Genomic DNA, 22,500 nt, shown 5'->3' on the forward strand with positions numbered 1-22,500 from the left:
TAGACAAGGAGTTATGGCAAGCCGATTTGAAGAGACCACTTTTTTCCCCCAACGTGTTTGTAAAGCAAGCATTCACAGAGATTTATAATTTATGGGGTGTTTTTTATGAGATTGTGGAAATCCCATTTAATTATTGTCTCATTTTCTTTCTCTACTTCTCTGCAAAGTCTCACACATGCTTCTTCTCTGGTGCTTCTCAATGCTATCTCAAATTACAGCGCTGTTGATCCCTGCCATAGTCTTCCCCCAGAAATCAGGTTTTTTCCAGAGTAGCGTGGTGACAAGGAGAAAGTGATTTTCCACTTGACTAGACTCAGCCTGTTCTGTTCATTTGAAAACTACAGCCTAGATTTGAAAGAAAAACATAGTGAGCGCAGGACAGCTACAAGCACCTTCACCTTCCTTAGAGGAAACAGTTCATTTGTCCATAGAGACAGTGACTTATTTCAATGTCATATATTAAGGCTAAGCTTTAGCTTTTAATCAGGGTGGGGAACAAATGCCAAGCACAAGCCAAATGCTGCTAAATCTTTGGCTGAGGCTGAACACTTTGCATTTGTCTTCTGGCCTGCAAGGTTTAATTTCAGTACCACTAACCGTTTAAATAAAAGAGAAATATCCCCAAAGATACCCTACGTGCCAACTTCCTGTTACCTCTGCCAAGGAGGTTATGTTTTAGGTTTGGTTTGTTTGTCTGTATGATTCACACTCCTTAACATACAGCTATCTTCTTCTTTACATCTGTGTCCAGGAAATCCCACTAAGATCAGTGGAAGTCTTCGACCAGGCCAATAGTGGTTAATAGAGGGCAAATCCACAGGGAGTAGGTGGGATCTACATCTGAATGACAAATGGCAAGATTATGGCACAAGGTGATTAAATGACCAAGGAACTAGCAGTAATCTATAAAATGAGGTAACCACCATGTCACCTCTGAGGCCAGAGCTGGCTGTTATCCTCCAGGCGATGATAATTTGATTTTATTGGAGAACGGAGAGGGATCACGTGAAGTGCAGCAGGCAGGATGGGAGTGAGTGAGTTAAAGGAAAGCAGTCATTGACTGGGGTTGAATGAAGCTGAAAGTCAGCTCCGGCCTATGTGAATATGACAAAACTTTGAACATTTTGGTTGTGTTTCTTTAACCGTTGCACTATTTCGGTTAAGCTCCACAGTCAATTTCCCTCTCGGTATCCTAATGGCTCATTTATGTGCTTTACTCGCAGCAGTTTTCCAATATACTAAGCTACTTGATTATCTTTTCTCCTCTTTTCCTCTTTTCAGATCAGCTGAATGGCTGCCTAACACTTCTGATAAATAGCAGCTGCTGAAATTGTTTCAGGATTACAGCTGCTGCTACAACACAATCGAGTGCATGCCTACTAGTCACACAGTGAGGGACAGAATATGGAGCCATTAGTGTATAAACACACGCTGACTCATCTGTGTGGCTGGTGTCATGCTGTTGTTTCTGCTCATTAGGGGTGCCTTATGCATTTTAAAGCACTTGCTAGCTGCACAATGGGCTTCATGGGGGTTTTCACGCAGAAGATGAAACCGGCGATTTTTTGAATGGCTTTGTGTATAACACACTGTTGTGTCATTGTTTACCCCAAAGTCCACAGTCACTCACAATTTGCCACTTCTAGCTACACTCATGTTGTTTATGCAGCGTGGCTATCGTAAATGCTCTAGTTACTTTGCTGTATGTACAAGTTACAACTCTAATGTTTTACTTCCTTCAATCAACTCACTTCACCAATTGCAATTTCTATGTGATAGAACTACTTAACAGTGACTTGTAAATGTAAATGTATTTATTTTTAATTGTCTTCATTCTGCCAGCTGATGAACCAGACAAACATTTTAATGGTTCTCATTTAGATATCAGCATGTGATTTGAATACAGTATCTTCACCATCATTTCCATCAGCAGTCGCTGCTCATCCGGTTCGACTAGTTTGATTGATTGATTGATTTTTGTTTCCTTTTAAAATTGCAGCTCTGCTGTCGCAGCAAAACCTTTAAAGGGGTAAAACACAAAACGCACAAAAAGCCATTAAGGTTATTTTCCGAAGTGAAAGATTTTGGGCAAAGCATAAGTTACTACTAATTGTCAAAATTACCTTTTTATTAGAAACTAATTGCCGTTGTATTCCACACTAGTTAATGTTCCATTGTGATTTAGGGCTAGGAACCAGCAGCTTTTATTTCATTTGATAACCATTCGACCATGGTAATAATCAACATCTCTTGTAATAACATATGTATTGATAGTGTAATTAGGTATAGTGTAAATGTTAAAATAATGCATAATAACTTAGTAATAAGTAATGATTGAATGGAGACGGATGAAGAAGTCACTAAACATATATAATGTGTCGCCTGGTAACATTTATATTAAAAAGAATGCTTGATTATTTGCCAGCACACTTTCATCAACCTGTTATTATGTGCATTTTTAATTTGCAAATAAAACAACTTGAGTGGAAACGCTGGACATCTGAAAAAAAGCACAATAAAAGGCAAAATACAACAAAGTGCAATAGAACCAGACTTAGTCCATAAATAATGGCGCAGTGAAGCACGTGACTATTTTCGTACATTTGAGGTTTTTTGGTGCCCTTTTAATTACTTCGTCTCAATGTGCCTTCTTCTTTTGCAACTGTTTATTGGCACCCAACTGGAGAATTAACGCCACCAATTGTTTATCTTGAGGTTTATTGTTTATCCCAACAACTACTATTTGTACATTCAACAGTAGTGACTGGAAGCATTCAGTATTTAGCTATTTCTTTTGAGGTTTACAAAATACTTTTACTTTTACATTTGGATAGAAACTTGCTTCTTCTTGACTTGAAAATGAACAACAACAATCTTGTAAATCGCTAGTAAATAAAATTCCTCACTAATAGCTAGAGAGAGCCTATTAAACCGCGACCAGTAAGATGACAAAAGGCTTACCAAACGGTTGTTGTTGTTGTTGTTGTTGCTAATTCTTTAGTGCCTAGTACATTTTGAGTACAAAACAACCCTTTTTAAAATTGAGTGTCCACAAAAACAGTGCTTTTGTTTCCAGCAATTTGGTCTTTTGTCATCTTGGACAGAGTTGTACACCGTAGCAACCAAGCAATAACACAAATAAACATTCAATAACCAGAAGCCTTACAGACACACTTCAATTCACACAGTCATGCACACATGCAGCTAAGCTCAGACAGTCTTCTGTGGTCAGCTGTGTGATTTATCTACTGGTTAATTGGATGCTGCGTGGCAATGTGAACTTTGCAGTTGATTAAGGCGGCTGTCTGCATCGTGGCAGCCCACAGTTTTGGAGACTGACCCGCAGGTTCAGAGACCCCCACTGACATCCCCTGTGCAGCAACAACCTCCATCACTAGCCTCACTAGCCGGCTAATGAGCCTCCGCTGGCCAGTGTGACTGGAAGCACATGGACAAATGGCAGAGCTATTCATCAAAATGATCGAGGTGTGACCTCACGGTTATCATGTTAAAGAGCTGTATCACTGCTGTCTGCCACATGACGTCACACATTTCTCGATTGTTTTTTTATACACTTTGCTATATACTGTTTAAGAATGCAGTGTTTTCAGCAACAGGAAACAAAATAAACACTGAACTGTGCCAGAGTTTCCCAAAGTATGAACTTATTCTAGCTACACATACAGTATATTAATGTTGTTTGGGGGTCATATAAAAGCTTCCAACCTTTGCTTAGATCAATATGTTTATGCCTTTGTGTGCAGCCTTCAACGTTTCACTAATAAAAATACTCTTTTTTTGGTTATTGATTAAAGTATAGATTAATAGAGGAGCTTGAGGGGTTTTCCATCTTGGTTTAATCAAACATGAGTTTGTAATTTATTGGTATTTACAAGTGTAAATGTGAATGAAATTAAAACATATTTAATTTTAGACAAAGGTGAAATAATAAATATTGTAAAATATGATTTTTCTGTAGTTCCATAAGAAGGGTTAAAGCATTGGCATCTGCTGTGATAAGATCAGTCCATTTGCTTTGAATGCATTCACAAGTTGGCTGAAAATACATTAAAGGTATTTTTCTCAATCTGCCCTCGCCCGTACCTCATTCCTCTTTATACACAAACCGTTCACCCATGACGTGAATAGTCCTCTCTTTGTAGGCTTTGCACATATCTTATTGTCAGGTTAATATAGGATCAGAGCAGTTGTAGGATTGAGGTACTTAGAGGGGCAGCAGAGTATTTATTCTGCTATGATGTTTGTCATTTTGAGCTGCGTGAGTTACAGTGAGTGTGGCGTTTCCAGAGTCTTGACCCTGATGTGACCTCTTGGACAGAAAATCACCATCTTTCATGGACTATTTTATGGTGGTCAGAAAAAGACACAAGTTATTAGAATGAGATTCAAACGCGTACGCATGAGCCCTTGTATCCACAAACACTGGCTTTGGAAGAAAGTACATACAAAAAGATCATCTAAATTTGGAGTATGACCACAATTTAACCTTAGTTTAAAGATAACATTGTCCTCCTTGGTTTGACAAATTTGTTATCACTGCTCATGGTCAAAAATGTAATTAAAGAGATACAAATAAAAATAAATATTTTTAAAGGGCAATTGTCAGCACAGAAAAATGAAAACATTCAAAGGCCTTAAACTAAATAAAAAACTATATGTGAATAGGTAATAAATACAAATAGTAATTAACTATAAATAGCTAAACAACAATCTAAAAAGATATTGACAATGACTAAAATAAAATCTTCTGTGAAAATGATTCTCGTACTGCCACCTCAGTGAAACACTACACCCAATGCCAGAGCTATTTACACCTGTAAGCTGCTTTAAGCATGTCTTTTGGGTAATCCAGTCTGTATTTAGACTACACAGTTGCCTCCTAACAGCTGTCACTTAACCTAGCTCAGACAGTCTACTATACTCTACCTGTCCAGTGTGAATGATGAATAGTATAAGTAAACCAGTGGCGGACAGTTGAGTATTAAGTTCGCCAAAGTGACAGCATTTATGGACCAGTGACGTGATATTAATAAGGTGGCCAGAAACGTGGCTCCAATGGGATGTGACTGTGGATGAAGTAGTAGAAAGTGTGCAATTGTTTGCTTTATGTTGGCCATAAATACACACTTAGTAAGCCATTATTATATCAGGCTTCTGTTCCTGTGAGGTTGACACAGGTCAACACGACTAAGAGTCTAGAGCCATGTTAGCAACTGTGAGGTTGTACTTAGGCAGAGCAGTAGTCAAAAATATCTCATGTCATTAGGATGTATGTTGGAGGAATATAGCATATGTAGAAGATTTCATGACAATCATTGGATAGATTATCATGAAATGTGCTACATATAAAGAAACACGGATTGTAGACAGAAGTAGACAAGCCGCTATTACTGGAGTGGCACCTCACTTGAAATCTGTCCATCAGATCCAACTGATTAAATGTTGAAAATGTAGTCATCAAATCCCATTAAAATGAAGGTTATAACAACCTGATTAACAGCTTTAGTTAGCAAGGTTTCAGGCTACTTTATTAAATGGTCTAAATCCAAACACCAAATCGATCAGTTGTGAATAGCAGGCATTCCCAGCAGTACAATGTGCAGTGCCTCTCGGAGGCTGTGAGCCGGGGGTACCGCTCGCAGTTAGTGATTTGAAAGTGGCGGACAAACCCTGTGATAGGCTCGCTAGTGTCGGGGTTGGCCGTTCTCTTCTCACAATGTCTAGCTTTTCTTGAAAAGTTTGTCTTGAAAATGGCGTAATTATATCTGCGACCACATCGATCTCTTCTCCTCCTTCAGCCATTGTGGGTTGACAAAAAACAGCTTGTAGAAATCTACACAAATTAGCTCGTTCAAGTTTGCTAGCTCTGCATAGCTCTGCCTCTCAATAGTGCGTATCCAATCAAAAGACGTGGACGTGCTGACGTGATCGTATGCCTGCTAGCTGGCCCCAGTGTCCCCAACTCGAAATCTGATTGGTCAACGCCACAGTTTTGTCTCCGTTCACTTTAAGCTACAGGCGCCCGCACTGCTGATTCTGAAGGCCTCAGGGCAGATCTCTTGGACCCTGGCAACACATCATGGCTTGTTAGCTGGTGCTGCGTTTCCTGATCGAAATGTTTCAGATTTGTATTAAATGATGCATTTCTTCTGATTACGAAGCAAGTAATGGTGAAGTTTTATGATTTAATTCACAATCTTTGAAGTAATGACGGTAGTAAACGGTAGATTGATGTTATTGATGTCAAAGTCTGTGTCATAATCAGTTTCAGACTTCTGTTTAGTGTCTGAATAACTTCAACAGTTGAAATATTTAGTGGAACGACCATCCATACTCAAATGCTTAAGCCTGATTGCTTCCCTCCTCAGTCCTTATATGAGCTGTTGTATGCATCACCTTTGACCTCTAGGAATCTCTCCTGGGGTTATTTTTCCACCGCCATCACTCTGAAAATAAATATAGCCCTATGGCCGGGTGCCCTCAGTTTCTCCCACCCATCCTTCCATCTACACTACATCCAATCCAGAAAAATAAATTAAGTATAGATGGGAAACCATACTGTATTTTGTGATAGATGATCTTCAGCAAAATGTGGTCATTACTGGAAAGGCGATTGGTATTTTGATGCATAGATTTCCTTATCGACTTGCCTGGAAATTTAAATGAGATTTGCATTTTTCATGTACCTCCAAATGGCCCGGGCTGTTAATGTCTTCATTTCAGTGTGTGATCTTTGAGGCAGCCCGAGCACAGTGACAAAAATACCTTAGCAGAGCATAATTTCCAACAAGTCCCTCTGTCATAGTCATACAAATAATTAATTCTCCCAAGACTTGATTCATTAGGTCTTTTTGTGAGCAGTTGTGATAGTAATTAATCAGGTGCATATTTTGATGATCATTATGAGAAGGGACACGATCAATTTTGCCCTTTGTTTTGGTTCATCAGTCTTGAAATTGAATGAAATGCTGTCTTGGTTTTACATGTGACTATGTGACGAATTTTGCAAGCTTTGTGTGGACGTGTATCCGTCAGAATTTGTCCGCTAATTACTTACATTTCTCAGCAACAGCGACATATCATTTTGAAATAAGCAACAAACAAAAGACCTCCATGTATTCCTAATATTACATCGCATTCTCAACATTTTTGTATGTCCCTCTCACAATCCAGTGATCCCAAACTAACCCAATTGCAGTCCGCAAGGGGTTTCATTAATCAGCTGGCAATGTAATTAAAGTATTCTCTGAGATTCTTTGAAGACTCGGGGCCACATCTCTTTCAAAAAGACTGCATTCTTGATCCTGCTATTTTATGCAAGAACTTGTTTTTTCTTCTTCTAGTGAATGTTATAAATATCGTCTCTTTTTATAATATTAAAGCTTATGTTCTGCAATAATCAAACATCTTGTAAAGTTTTAAAATGTGAGATAATGTGAGAGATCCACATCAAAAGCAATGAGTGATACTTAACTAGAGTTACCAACATCACATTTTAAGTAAAGATGGGGGTAATTCACGTTACAATTGATGTCCAATGCCTTTATTTAGTTCCAGTAGTAGTGTGCCCTTTATGTTGTGAGGTGGAAAAGTAAAGGTTAGAAGGTCGACCTTACCCATTCACCATCATTTATTTGCCATAACCTCAATCTTTCCCGAACCGTAGCCTAACTGTAGTTGCCAATTTAAAAAGTTTTGGCATTGGACGTAAAAAAAAAACTAAATCATCCAATGCTAATGTTCTTGTGTGGGATGGTGGAGGGTGCAGGTAATTGCAAAATCTGCACATTTCTTCTTCTCTTCCCACAGCCAGATTGTACCATCTCATTCTTTCAGACTTCCAATAAATAGTCAGCTATTGTAAACTTCTTCAGTCAGTATTTACAGTAATTCTTCACACTCGATTCTGAGTGCAATGCAGCTTCAATTGACTTTCATAGTCCTTGCAGTGCTTTTGACAGAAACCTTTCTCACCAGGCTCAACCTTGTTCAGTGTCACATTTACACATACAGATGACATGGGACTTTAGGTCCCCGGGGTGAAACCTGTGAACAGCAAGCAGTGAAATGTGAAGCTACCGTTGTGGATTCCCCTCAAGTTGACCTGTCAACTCTGCCTGTGGCTTCACATCTCCTGGGGGCTAACATATCTCCATAAAAAAGGGAGAAAAATACAGCGATGAAGAAAGGATTGAAGAAAGAGAAATAAACTAAAAGCCAAAGATAGAGGGGGAAAGAGACTTAGATAAGTGCACCTTTGAAGAGAACATCAGCAGGCTTCATGGCTCTCAGGCAGACCTCTCTCCTCCCTCCTCACAAGAGGACCCATCTCAGCAGATGAAAGCAGGAACCTCTTTGAGGTGGCGCCCTAGCATTATCCCTGCATCCTGCATCAAGTAATTGAAAGACCTAAGAGTATGGTAGGGAGCTTGAAGAAAGGGGGGTCTGGGATTAATCATGGTTGCAAGTTTTGGACTTGCAAAAAATGAGAAGAATCATTGTTTTTTTTACTAGACGTTCAGTGAGCAAGCAGCTAGCTAAAGAGGAGTATAATATATAACATATATATGAATATATACACAAAGAAAATGTCCAGACTAGAAAAAAAGCACAAACTAGAGTGCTCAGCTGCTTTCATAGTGGATAGAATATAATATATAATATATGCAGGACCCTTTGCGTCGTGATGGCTTGGAGGGCTGCAGGTATCATAAAACAATCTTACATTTTGAACTGCACTGGTGACTACCATATTATCTGAGGAAAAAAAAGCAGAATGGAAATTGTGCCCATAAAAATGTAGGAGACATGTGTTTAAGAGACGGAGAGAATACTATTGTATCTGGGGGGATTGAATGTCCTGAATGTGCTCAATGGATCAGAGTAATCTCAGTCAAATCAGTGTCAATGCACTGTCTGCACGCTATTTAATCCTCTGACATTTAATATGTTGTACAGCAAATGTATTATCTACATTTTCAGATGAATACATTACAGATCTAAAGCTGTCTCAATCGCATCGCATGTTTTCATCACTTTGAAAGTTGATCTACGCTGCTCATGACATCTGTATTTGTTTCATGTCATTTACCTTCACATCCCCGATGAGATAAGCACATGTGTGTAAAAGTCTCAATGAATCAGAGGGTGATAAAGAAAAAGAATTGTTGCAGCGTCTGACAGAAAAAAAGGTCTCGCTTAAAATCTTTTCTTTAACCACATATTTGTTTACAAATCAGGGCGCTCACACCTTCGTCACCTCTTCTCCTATAGGTCGCTCCCTCCGGTTCCTCTCCATCCCAATCCGTTTTCCTCCCTCACTCCCTCCATTTTTTTTTCTTCCAGTGGATAAAGCGGGGCATGGTTTCTCATTATCAGCCAGACTCCTCCCTCTCTTTGACTGGTGGTGTTTCTCCTCCCTCCCTCTTGTGTGGAAAGCTCGGCAGTGAGCGTTAATCCCAGATTGCACTGCCCTGCCGTCTGCATCCCGTTGTTGCTGGGAGAGCATGGCACGGCTCCAGGACCCCTGTGCTCACACAGGAGAGAAGTGAACGAATGAGAGAGAGAGAGAGAGAGAGAGAGAGAGAGAGAGAGAGAGAGAGAGAGAGAGAGAGAGAAAAGGAAAGTGGTACAGTCGGGCTGTTTCACGACTGTCACAGCTGCTTGAGCATTGCACTGAGTGCTGTTGAGTTTCAATCACACACACTCTTTCACATAAACAAGGGAGAAAAGAGAGAAAAAGAAGGATGACGGCCGGTTTGTCGCAGCTGTGGGTGCAAATGTGAATGAAGAAAAGGAAGGAAGAGAAAACCTCGGTTACATCCTGGGTTCCACCACAACCGCAACCTCTCTCCGCTCCGTGCTGCGTCTTCCTCACCGCTCAAATTTAAGAGGGATTAAACTTTTTTGCTTTTTTTGATCTCTTGTTGGCACATCCTGAACTCTTCGAGTCTCTGACATGGAGTCTCCCACCAAAGAGATCGAGGAGTTTGAAAGCACAGCCCTGAAGTACCTGCAGCCGGAACAGATTGAAAAGATTTGGCTCAGGCTCCGCGGACTGTGAGTATATCAACTTTTACTGTTTTCAACAAGTGTGTGTGTGTGTAAAGTAATGCTGTGTGTGCCTCTGTGTGAGTGAAAGTTGTGCTTAAAGCCTTTAATATTTACATTTATCTGTAATAGTGTATCTGTGATTGCTTAATCACAGATACACCTAGACCTACAGCATGGTGTCATAATAAAAGCTTCACCTCACACTGGTTTTGTTTACAGCATGAGTAAGTGTGTGTGTGTGTGTGTGTGTTTGTGTTTGTGTGTCAGTTTGTTTGAGAGAGAGAATTACTCTAACCAAACAGCTCTGAGCTACTTTCTTTGAACTATTTTAAACAGTTTGTTTACTTTATTGGACGGAGCTGAAGTGTTACCTGGGGGAGGGTCACTTTTTTACTCCCTCAAGTTTTTTTTAAAGTCACAAGGAAATGATGATGTTTTGTCTTCATGCAAGATGCATGTTGAATACATGTTGAATACATGTTGAATACATGTTGAATACATGTTGAATACATGTTGTCCGTATAGAAATATGATACAAAAAGACCGAATGTGCATATTTTTGGTGAGGTTGAGGCTAATTCTATTCTATTTTTTTTCCCTCTTTGTTTCCTCTTATTTTTAACAGTACCTTTTCTGGTTGAATAATACAAACGCCTCCTCGACCATCATATTTCTCCCACATTCTTTTCAACACCTCTATGACCTTTAACCCCGTGAAGAGAGCCCCACACATTGTATATGCAAGTTGGGACATTTTTCTTTTCCATTTTCAGTTCTCCTCCTTGTTACTCAGCAAGGGGAAGGGATGGCGATGTTGCTAGGAGGGTTTGTTAAGAACAAAATCTTGGTCTGAATGAAATGCAGTTTGCTCCTGCGCCACAGACTACGACTACTATGGGGCTGCAGTTCATCTGTCAGCTTTCCCCCTGTCTCCTCTCACATCTCTTTATTTCATTTTGTAGTTATTTTCATGTTATGGTTTTTCTATTGTTCAATGATTAGTCATTGTTTCTCTCTCTCCTGTGTCAGAAGTCTGATATGTTGGTCCCTCCACCATCATCCTCTGCCACATCTAGTTTCCTCAGATGACTTCTTTGTCTCATCCATTTGGTCACCGTCATAAATTTCCTATCATAGCCATCTGTCTTTTTGGATCGTTGATGGATAGTGAGTCAGATGAATGTAACAGGGGCCCGGCCTTCTTGCTTTTTTTTTTTTCCTTTTTCATCACGACTACGCTGCAGTCTGCTGGGTGCTCTGAGGGCTCCTGTTGCGTGTCAGAGATCACATTAGCCTTTAATCTCACAAAGAGCCTCCGTCAGAAGAGAGGGAGCTCCAACTGACAGGCAGCACCCACTGATATTAACGCTTCATAGTATTTGTTGTGTGTTTAATAGGGAGGGATCGACAGTATGCAGTAAATGATTGTGTGTGTGTGTGTGTGTTTGTGATTGGGAAAGGTTGACTGTGCATGTGCTCGTGTGCATGATATAGATTGGACGTGTATTTGGCGGCTTGGTGACATTCACTGTATGTGCTGCCAGCTTATCCTAGGAGATTTCTTTGGCAGCTGTATGATTGTGTGTGTATGTGTGTGTGTGTGTATGGGCTGAATGGCTATCACAGCACTCTCTCTGGCACAGTGCACTCCACAGAGTACACCAATCATCCATGGATAGACAGCGACAGCATTTGCTTTGGACAATTTTCCCTCTGCTCAACCTTGAATGACGCAGTCTGATGCCTGGTGACATACACTGATCAAGGCATGAACGACGTGTTGTGTTTGATTACTTCCCTCTGACAAATGGCCCATTTATGTTTTTGCATCGGTGAATGGATTCCAATGAATTTCCATTGATAAATGAAATCACTGCGACACACCCAACCTCTCCGTCACCCACTGATTAAAGGAAATCAATGAATTATTTAATCAACAGTTCACCACAAAGAGCTCCCTTAAGGTAAGGACAACTTACCTCCAAGGAGGATCAAGGTGGCCAGATGACCCCTATATGACACTTATCTGATTTGTAAGACACTGACTAAAATAAAATAAGATAATCCAAGAACAACAAGCTGCTATCAGCCATCCAGCCAGCTATTTGAAAATTCCCCCCACAATGTACTTTAACAAGGTTAAATGTTGCTTGTCTGTGATCTTTATAACTACAATAATTCTTGGTATTTCCATGACTCCTTTCAACCCACACCCTCATTATGCCGAGGACATTGCATTAAAGCCTTCTAATTAGAAGAAGCTCTGTTTTGTTGACGCACACATTTGGATGTAAAGCTCAATGAAGGGGGTCGGGGCCACAACATATGGGATAAAGGACCGGAGAGGAGGTGAGGAGAATAGAAAATGTCCATACTGTTGTTTCTCCCTGACCTTATGGTTTCCATTTAGTTATTTATGCTTATTTATCTGTCTCTGTGTGCTTTTGTTATCCATATCCTTGTCTGAAAACTCTCCCTCTTTTTGTATCACTCCCTAAGAAAACCATCTGACTGTGACACTTCATGTCTTTTTAATTTTAATTGCTTGATGAATCCAAGTGATTGATCTTTTTTCCCCACTAGTCTTAACTTATCTTTACAGGGAATAGCTTACTTAGCTTGCAGTTTTACACTGAGCTTTAGGAAAGATTGATACAGAAAACAATTGAGAAACAAATCAATCTAAGTGCAGTGGATTCTGCCTGAGTGGAATTTAAATCCACGTCTGTTGTCGAACAGCAGTGGATCTATCCCTGTGTGTGTGTGTGTGTGTGTGTGTGTGTGTGTGTGTGTGTGTGTGTGTGTGTGTGTGTGTGTGTGTGTGTGTGCATGTGCGTGCGTGTGTGTATATGAATTCAGCTTTTAGTATACACTGTTATCTCGTCATAAAAGTGTGGGTGTGTTTTAGGCCAAATGTTGAGTGAAAGTTAAAGTAGATGTGACTGTGTAGGTTCCCTGTGTGTGTATATGTGTGTCGTAAAGTAAGTAGGATTTCAGGGGGTGGAGTGGTGTTTGTGTGTGTGTGTGTGTGTGTGTGTGTGTGTGTGTGTGTGTGTGTGTGTGTGTCTGCATGTGTTTTTGCATATCATTATGCCTCTACTAAATGCCTCATCTGCATAAGTGATTGTAAGCATTTGCATTCTTTGTTAAACGTACAGTGTGAACACAACTGAATAATATGACTGCTGTTACTGATGTTATCCCTCCAAAAAGGGAAAAGGAAACAAGCAGTGCAATCAAAATAACTTTACTTATTTACATATAATTGCTATAAATCTACACATTTGGTCGAGTTAAACTCTCCCTGTTACTTATTTTTATTTTTTAAGATAATGTCTGGTGTTTGCTTGTGTTCCATGTCGGATTCACCAAAGTATTGCTCGTTTCTACTCAATGAAGGCCACCTGTGCATGAGTAGGACTCATGAGATTTGATCATTTAGATAATGAATGCCTAAAAAAGGCCACCTTCTCCACTCTGGAGGCAAATTTTATTCAGAATTGTTGTTGTTATTGTTCCCAAAGAGTAAAAAGAAGCTCTCAGTAAATTGGCAAGCCATAATAAAGATGGTATTGTGAACAAAATATTAATTTTGAATTCAATTATTTTAGTTTATTTGAGTGTCATATTTTAAATCCAGATGCATTCATATGTAGGCATTGTGATTCTTAAGTCAAACCAGGCAGACGCTTAACATTGCACATCCAATAGTGAATTTCATTAATGCGTAAGAACATTTTGGTGAATGCGACAAATCCTCTAAAATGACTTGCAAGCGTGAATCTGTTTGTACGAAAGGTTCTTACATGAATCCCAATGTCCTTTATTTCTGTCTTTGTATTTTAAATAGAAACATGAATACAAGAGTAACATTTCAGTTGATGCCTCACTATGCTCATGTTTGTTTTCTCTGTCAGGCGCAAGTACAAGAAGACATCCCAGAGGTAAGACTTAATGCTGGGACACTGGACATCTTCCTCCTCCTCCTCCTCCTCCTCCTCCTCCTCCTCACCCTTCCCTAATTTTCTCCCACCTTCTTTTCCCATCTCCTCCTTCTCCTCCTACCTGATTTCTGAATTCCCTCCCACTCTCCTACAAACCTGGACCTAATCCTGGACATACTCCTACCTGTTCTTTTCTTTCCTCATTATTCATTGTTGCTTGTTTTGCACTTTAAAACTCTGTTATGAAAGTGCAGTTTGAATAAAAGTTGTTATTAATATTATTGCTATGATTTCTATCTTTATTATCCCCTCTTTTCATCCACCTTCATTCCTCATCGTCACCAATATTATAATTCAAACACACACATGTGTATGCATTCAGAAATGCTCTTTCTCTTTCTCTCTTGTGTCGATTCAAGTGTCAAGTCACCGTCACTACCAGATAACTGGCACCCGAATGGATAGACATATGGGGGAGCATGGAGTTGTTTGAGAACCATCGACAACTCACAGAACTTAAAAGCTTGACGAATATTGAGTGCCATGCTCGTTATCTTCTTTATTATGAAACTCTCATTTGTTTAACTCTGTTGGAGATGCTCAGGGGAAATCAGGCCCTTTATTAACTGGGACTTGCATGCATCTATTAACAAGCAGGAATTCATTAATACCCCTTGATGCGTGGGCAATGTAGATTTAAATACGATGTGTTAAAGATGTCACTGTATTGATCTGAAACAAGCTATCAGTGTTTTTCATCATTCATTTCATCTTCCCATGTGACCATTTCTTCCAAAGGACATATTTTATGGATTTAGAAGACACAACAAGACCTTGTTAAAAAAAGTCCCATCTGGGAAAATGACAGAATGTCCAATGTTCTGTTAATGTATTGGAAACATAGTTTTTCCAACCAAAGGCAAGAGCCAGAAATGACAACATCCATGTATTTACTGTCACTTCAATACCTTCTTACTTTGCTGAATTGTCTGTGGATTGTTTGACAGTAAAAACAATATAGAATATTAATATTAATATAGAATAAAAGGTTTTTGGTTTGGTTTCTTTGTCTGCATGTCAGCAGGATTATGGAAAAACCACCGGCCCGATTTTCTTAAAACTTGGTAAAAGGGTGTGGCATTTAATAAACCCATTACACTTTGGAGCGGATCCGATTCACGGGGCGAATACACTATTTATTTTTCACTCATGGAAACGACCTTGGCGGAGGTCTGTCCTCTCAGTGTCCTAGTTTTTTTTTCAAATGTCACTAACACTAAAGACAGTTTGTTTCAAAATACAATACACCACTTCTCTTTGTGTTAACTCAATAAATAAGATATTGTAAATTGCTCCACAAATCAAGCTGAAAAAACAAAAATAGATTGCTGTAGCGCCGCTCTAATGTTGTTTCCTAGCATTTTCCTGTGAACTGTGGGATTGTCGCACAGTAATTGAACAAAAGTCTTCTCATGCTACTCATTGGCACAGCGTGCGGTGGTTCGGTGTGGTATAGAGCTAGCTGTTGGAAACGCTCATTCTCTCTCTCTTTCTGCCGCTGTTTCTCTCGCTCTCTCTGCTGGGTGGGTGAGTTCCTGTGTGGAGGAGCCGGCTGATTGACAGCTCCATATGTGTCTGTGTAATTACAGCCGGGCTAATTGGCAGAGAGGAACACTGGGACATTGTCATTACTGACACACCAGTACAGCCCCTCACACATGCAGATGGAGGGAGAGATAGCCCTCTTCACAGAGGGAGGAATGGCAGAGAGGAGTGTTTGTGTGGAAAGGGAGTTAAGAGAGATGGAAGAAAGGCTGTAAAGAAAGGAAAGACGGTCTGTTTAGGCCTTTCTTTGTGGGTTTGGAAACTGTTTACCTGTTACTATTTAGTCACATGGTCACTATTGGGCTCTTTCAACAATTTACAGTTTGCTAAGCCCTGGCACCCCTTAGCTGCTGTTGCTATACCTGATAAACTTTCCATTCTCGTGCAGCACACATGCAGTTTACAGTGACGGTGGCAGATTTACCCATCAAAATTCTTCGTAATTTTTTAACCATGGGTTCTTGATTGACAAAGCATTCAATTTCGAAATGACAGCTATTCCTGGCAGATTTTATTGGCTATACCTAGCTAGCTAAGTAGGCTAACATCAGCTCTATGAATTATTTGAAAACGCTGCCTATGGCTGACGTAAAATAGGTCATGATAAACTAATGGCTTAATATACTTGTCCCAGCAAATAGCAGAATCCATGTAGAAGACATACAAAAAAACCCATTGCTAGTTGGCCTTCATATGTACGATGAAAACAACACATCAGTATGATAAGGAACAATATATCAGACAATCTTTTCGTTCTAAACTAAAAAGAGAGGTTAGATTTATGCCAAATTGTTCTTAGTTTCATAGAGTATGTTCCAGTTTTACTGATACAAGAAGAAGCTTTGAGGATGTGCTTTCTATCTCCAGTATGGAGTTTGGCAGGAGTTCCCCAGAGCCATTAAAGAGAAGGAAAAAAGTCACTAGTGTTTCGGGAATACCTTTCTCTTTTATCTGCCGTGCCTAGCTATGGTTGCTAAGCTGTGATTGGACAATCATTCAGGAGACGGGTTAGATGAATGGTCGATTCAAGATGTGTCACTTCTTTGACAAATCTTAATCTTGTGCTTCTGAATGTGTCGGAGAGCAATTTGATTCAAACCACTTGCCAACAAAAACCCACTTTCTCTTATGTTTACAAAAAAGGCATTGATCGCCCAAGCACCACCACTTATAGTGATTGTTCACCAACAAAGCAACAAGCGGATGGTTTGTGTGCCTCTTTGTATTCCCTGACAGGCGCCTGAATACTGCACTGAATGAAACAGGCTTTTACTTAAGCCTGTAAATATACAGTGGTCACTCCTTGTAGCCCAGCTTTTAAAAGCTTTAAGTGTTTTGCCATCTGATCCATGCAAGCCTCCAGCCTTAAATGGCCTTATGTTAGTCTGCCCAGTTGCCAACTCTGTTGAGTGTGTGTGTTTTGTTGTGTCTCCTTTCTCTCTCACAGAGCTGCTGTGTTTGTTCAGACTGCAGTCTTGGAAGCTATGCAGGGCTGCAGTGCATGTTTTCAGTGGCAGGTAATGACTCAGGCTGCTCAGGCATCTACAGCCTGGTTTCCTCCTCTTTGCTCGAGTCTTCAGACACTGAGGGGCGTATTCGCAAAAGGATTGCACGGCTTTTACAGAAATTCTCAAAGCGACTGCAAAGAGTGAAATGCACTACGCCACCAAGCAAATAGCGTCTTGGTGCTGCTGTGCTATTCACACATATTTAGCTTAAGTAATGTGTATACATTTGGTGCACATTTGACCTCTTTTTATGCAAATAAGCCACATTGCAGAAACAGTCAAATTCATAAAGATCAGTGCTAACGGCCTCGCTCAATTACAGGGAAAGTTTTATCGTCTTCAGAGATTTAGATTCAAGTTACGTGTCATCGTTTATAAATAGTGTTGTTTTTTTTAAACTTTTACTAAATTCCTTCAATGCAATTGCATGAAATAATTTTTTTTTGCAAGTCAAGTTATATCTTAAGAAGTCAGATCTCAGCTCAGTCTCAAGTCGACAGCTCCACATCTCTTGTTTTGCATTTTCAGTACAGATTTGCATTACATTTCTAATAAAGCTTTTTCATTGACAAGGTACTTTTAATTATTCATTTTAGAATATTTAAAATGATGTTCTTTTACTTTCCATCACTTCCAAAAATAGCTGACATTTGATGAGCTAAATACCAAGTAGGAGGCTGTGTGTGTTCGGAGGAATTGGAATAATGACCTCAGTATTTCTAATATTCTGACTGGACAGAAAACATTTATTATCAAAGAAGTCATCGCATAAAAAAAAAAGGAAATTTACAAATATTATAAAGTAAAATTATTGAAAGAAGTCACTTCTAGTTATAGGTAGCTCTTGGCCCACATAGTCTGGCATTACATTTACACAACAATAACAATAGTATTTTCCAATAGGAACAGTGAATGAAGAACATCAATACATTGAAAAAAAGAGAAAAAGAGCAAAAGCAATGGAGACGAGGACAGATATCGTCAGGCTGAGAGTCACAGATTGAAGTATTTGGTTAATGTCAGTAATCAGGGACCAAATCTTCCAGGCATTGGCTGTCTTTCAAGAACAGCCCATTAGATGCCATTACCCGAGCCTCTCTGTCTCCCTTTTCTGTGGATCGGGGCCATTCGTCACCACAGTTCTTGGGCTATTTATTGGAAATGATTCAACAATGCAATACTGTTATTGGTTTTGCGTTTGGATTAGATGGCTATGGAACAGATACAATTGCATCTCTTACAACAACAAAAGCAATGAAGTAATGAGGACCAGAAATTACAATGGAAGTAAAGATGGGGATTAGATTTAATATCATAATTAGAAGCATAGTCACTTCATGCTTACTAGGGCGGGAGTCTAGCACATTAGGACTGATTGAATCAAGAAAAATGAAAAAAGTTTTGAGCTGTAATTGTTAGTTGTAGTATTTGTAGTCATACGTAGTTATTAACTAAGTTAGTATTTGTTTTTGTGTCATGCCAAAGAATTTAGCATTTGATAATGCCTTACAAAGATCTCTTTTTGATCGAAATGTTGCACAATAACAAATGATAGGAGCTTTTGATAAAGTGTGCAGATCTTTTGTCTGATTTATGCCAAACACTTAGCCCACCCCACATGGGTTTTCAGGACACTATTATCTATCAAAATATAAGAAAAGGTTACGGTAATAAATACAACAAAATGTATCTTAAGACTGTCCTTGAATTAAGTCTCACCTGATTAAATGATGTTCAAATGACGTGTATATGAACACAAACTCCACACAAAGTGTGCACCCAAAAGCTGGAGAAAGAAAATGAATACTAAGCCTTGGGTTTATCTTAATAAAGCTTCCTGCAGCTAATTGTTTAACTTAAATGTTTTGTGTTCATCCTCCATGTTTAAAAATCTACTTGTTTTTATCTCATTAAACAAAGTCTTGCATGGAGTGGAGTAAGACGAATTGTTAAGTGGTATCATTAGCAGTTAGGGTAATGATACCTGCTGGCTGTAGCTCATGAGATGCCACCTACAGTACTAGACTCAGCACCTACCGGAGCTAGTCAGTAGAACTTTTATGATATAAAATAATAGTGTCCGTTCCTCATTTCAGTCTGTGGGTGTTCAGACAGACTGCAGTCCAGCTGAGAGCTCAACACCTCAGTTTCAGCCACTCGTTGTTTCTTCTTGCGTGTTCTACTTGTGATGATGAGTTGTGGCTGGTTTTTGGGTGTTTTTCTGTGTTCAAGTGCACATGTTGTGTGTTAATCAATCAAATGCAGCAGTACATCTATTGTTTCATTATTCAATTCTAACACTTGTGCTTTTGCATCTCATTTTCTTGCTGTGGTTACAGCACAGATAGACGAATGATTACGTCTCTCTTGCTGTTTCTTTTCTGCCTCCAATCTCTCTTCACCTCCTTTTCCCTCCCATCACACGATCTCCTCCTTGCTCCTGCTACCTGATGATTAGAGGGGTAATTGCCCGGCTGAATCTCCAAGCTTAGGCTAATTACATTCTTCTCAACCAATCTTTTTTTTCTTTCTTTTCCTTCCCCTCCATTCCCCATCAGGGGCTCCTTTCTTTTCGGAGGTAAACGCCTCAGTTAGCACGATTCACACTTTTCTAAACCACGCAGGTGCCGAGAGACACCCTTCAGTTTGTGCATCGGTACATGTGCACAAACTTAAAAACATAGAATATACACATTTTCTGATATGCAACTATTTCCCAGACACATGCAACATGTGCATGTGTGGACAAACAGCTGCTTATAAATACTAAAGAGTGATGGATTTTCCATTCAGGGCAAACAATACTCCTCAACAGCTGCACACAATGAGGCAAATCACTTTGAAATAGATTTTTTCCCTCTGCTTATCTTAAAGTGACATCCAAACACACAAGTGCTGCATTTTCGTTCTGCAGCGGAGGGCTTCTAAACTGATTATTTTCTCCATCTTTTCCTACCTCAGTAGGACATTATTGTGCTTAGTGTATTGCTAGTCTGCAGATTGATTACAAAGAATTTGATAGGCTTTTATCCTAAACGGAGGCTACGGCGGAGATGAGAAGAGAAACGTAACTTGGTGCCAGCCCAGCTCGCAAGGCTTCCCATTCCTTCCGCCCTGCAGCAGATAATATTGCAGATTTATGGTGCAGATTGTGTCCGTAATCTGGTTGTTTATATCCATCCTTCCTCCAACCCCCCTGCTGCTCCATCCCACCTCTACCCTGATCCCTCCGGACTGTTTGTCCAAAGGGTATTACCCAAGGTCGACGGAGGAATAGAGCAGTAATGTGTAACTATTTCTTCGTGTCAGTTTGTTTATTTTGTAGAGAGAGACAAAATATTTGGTCACACTGTGTGAAAACGTGAACATGAGGCTGTGTGCATCCTGCAGTGTTTAGTATGCTGAATGTGTGTACTCATGAGTGATGCCCGGCAGCCGTGTGCGTGTGTGTGTGTGTGTGTGTGTGTGTGTGTGTGTGTGTGTGTGTGTGTGTGTGTGCGCTTTTCTTTCCATTCAGCTTTCCATCATCTCACCTCATTCATCTCCAGCTAACCTAGTCATGTTGGTCCTACTGGGAATCGCAGACCTTGCATATAGTGTATTCAAGTACCTTCTGTGGCCCACAGCCTCTGTCATAACCAATGTGAAAGACCATGTCTGCAAAATGGGCTTTTCTCGCAAAAGCATGTGATGGATAAAGCCGAAAATAATGCATGAGATGGATCTAGGCAATGTTTACGTATGCTTAGCTTCCCAGTGCTGTGAAAGTCGGCTGCAGGAGCATTTGAGTACCCAGAGAACGTGCTCTGAGGGATCTTGCGTGTCCAGAACTTGGAAAACGATACGCTGTGGTGATAACCTTGATTGTGTTCAGAGGTAACATTTTTTGAGTGAATGAACGCATCAGAGTTGGAGGTAATCGGGCTGGATGGAGGGCGTACAAACAGCAGAAGAGACCGTGGTTATGTTTAGGCAACAAAAGCAGTTTGGTTCATGTTAGGGAAAGATTGTAGTGTCGGTTTATTGTTAATAAACATGTGTCTCAAGTCACTGCGGACTTGTTTCTGTATTAAACCATTAAGTGCTGCCGGCACCTAAACATAACCAAAGCTTTATAAAGCCGTGGTCACAGCAAGCAGATACTGTATTACAAGTTTGCATATTCTGGTATAAAACAAATGAAATATCAATGATCATAATACCATCAACATTTTTTACAACTTGACATTCAGTATATGTTTATTAGTAACAACATTTCCTCATTATGTTAATAGAAAATGTAATGCGGGTTGTTGCAAATTAGTTGTAGGCTTATAGAAAAGTAATTTCTAAGAGACAGGGTTGCACCTAAACATGTTCTTATCAAGCAGCAACCAACTATGCTGAAAACCTGCAGTTCCACAAATGGCCACTTGAGGATGGCTCCAAAAGTTGTGTTAACATTTCTGGTTTACAGCCTGGTACAGAAAACAGTTTGCCTGTTCATGACAACTGTACAGTAGAATTCTTATTCTAAACTCACCCGTAAAGTGATGCATAATTAAGGGCGTGACTGCTTTGAGTGACAGCTGGGTGCTAGCTGCTGCAGAAACCTATGGGTGACGTCACAGAGACTACTTCCATATTGTATACAGTCTATGGTTATTATGCAGTGCATCACTGGATGTGAAGCCTTGGTTTACTTGCATGTCCAAGGTTTCCGGACAGGACATGATTTGGGGGAGTTCTTGGTCTGGTGGCTAGTGAGTGCAAAGACTGCTGGAGCATAGGAAGTATGGGGAGCAGTGTACTAAACCTGTATCAATCGTTTCCAACAAAACTAAACGGCTATAATCAAACATTTTATGATATAATATATCAAGTGACGATGTAAAAGCAATGTGAAAGGTTGTAATGAACCCTCACAGACTGATCTCCTCCTGAATCTGCAGCTCTGCTCAGCTTCATGGAGCTTTATAGAGAGTTTCAGCTCACCAGCTCTTTATTTCATTCTCTCATAGTGTCGCTTTCAGTCGCTTTAAAAAAGAAACTAGCATTCAAATACTGTTGGATGGTAGCCAATAATGTCTTGATTAGTGATGTGGTGCTTTGCAGCTTGTTGCTGCTCAGCTGTTGTGTAAACAGTGGACAGTGAAGGATTCGGCATCGTGAAGTGAAACATGTTGTTTGTCACTTGGTAGAAAGCTCTTTTGTCAAATATGGAGCGATTGATAAACACTTCACTTGTGGGTTCTGTTTGTGTGTGTCGTGTGAGAGAGTATTGTAAACGTTCATCATACCTGCTTATCCGTGTGTGTGTGTGTGTGTGTGTGTGTGTGTGTGTGTATAATGCATGAATTGCTTAGTATAAATGTGTGAGCATGTGAATA

At 39.9% G+C, this 22,500-nt stretch overlaps 1 protein-coding gene across 5 annotated transcripts in view; it reads left to right on the plus strand.

The window, feature by feature from the left end:
- Positions 1-22,500, plus strand: part of pde1cb (phosphodiesterase 1C, calmodulin-dependent b) — an 81,382-nt gene that overhangs the window by 21,110 nt on the left and 37,772 nt on the right. Inside the window, exons 1-2 of one of the 5 annotated variants that reach the window (XM_029453340.1) lie at positions 9,325-10,080; positions 13,992-14,018. The exons of 3 other annotated variants lie outside the window; for them this stretch is intronic. In XM_029453340.1, coding sequence (XP_029309200.1) covers positions 9,980-10,080; positions 13,992-14,018 — 128 coding nt within the window. In that variant the 5' untranslated portion in view covers positions 9,325-9,979. Of the gene's footprint in view, positions 1-9,324; positions 10,081-13,991; positions 14,019-22,500 lie in introns of those variants that run through there. One more of the 5 variants, XM_029453341.1, reaches the window with a different exon arrangement.

This window comes from Cottoperca gobio, chromosome 17 (genome assembly GCF_900634415.1).
Source record: "Cottoperca gobio chromosome 17, fCotGob3.1, whole genome shotgun sequence".
In the NCBI taxonomy this organism is placed as follows: domain Eukaryota; kingdom Metazoa; phylum Chordata; class Actinopteri; order Perciformes; family Bovichtidae; genus Cottoperca; species Cottoperca gobio.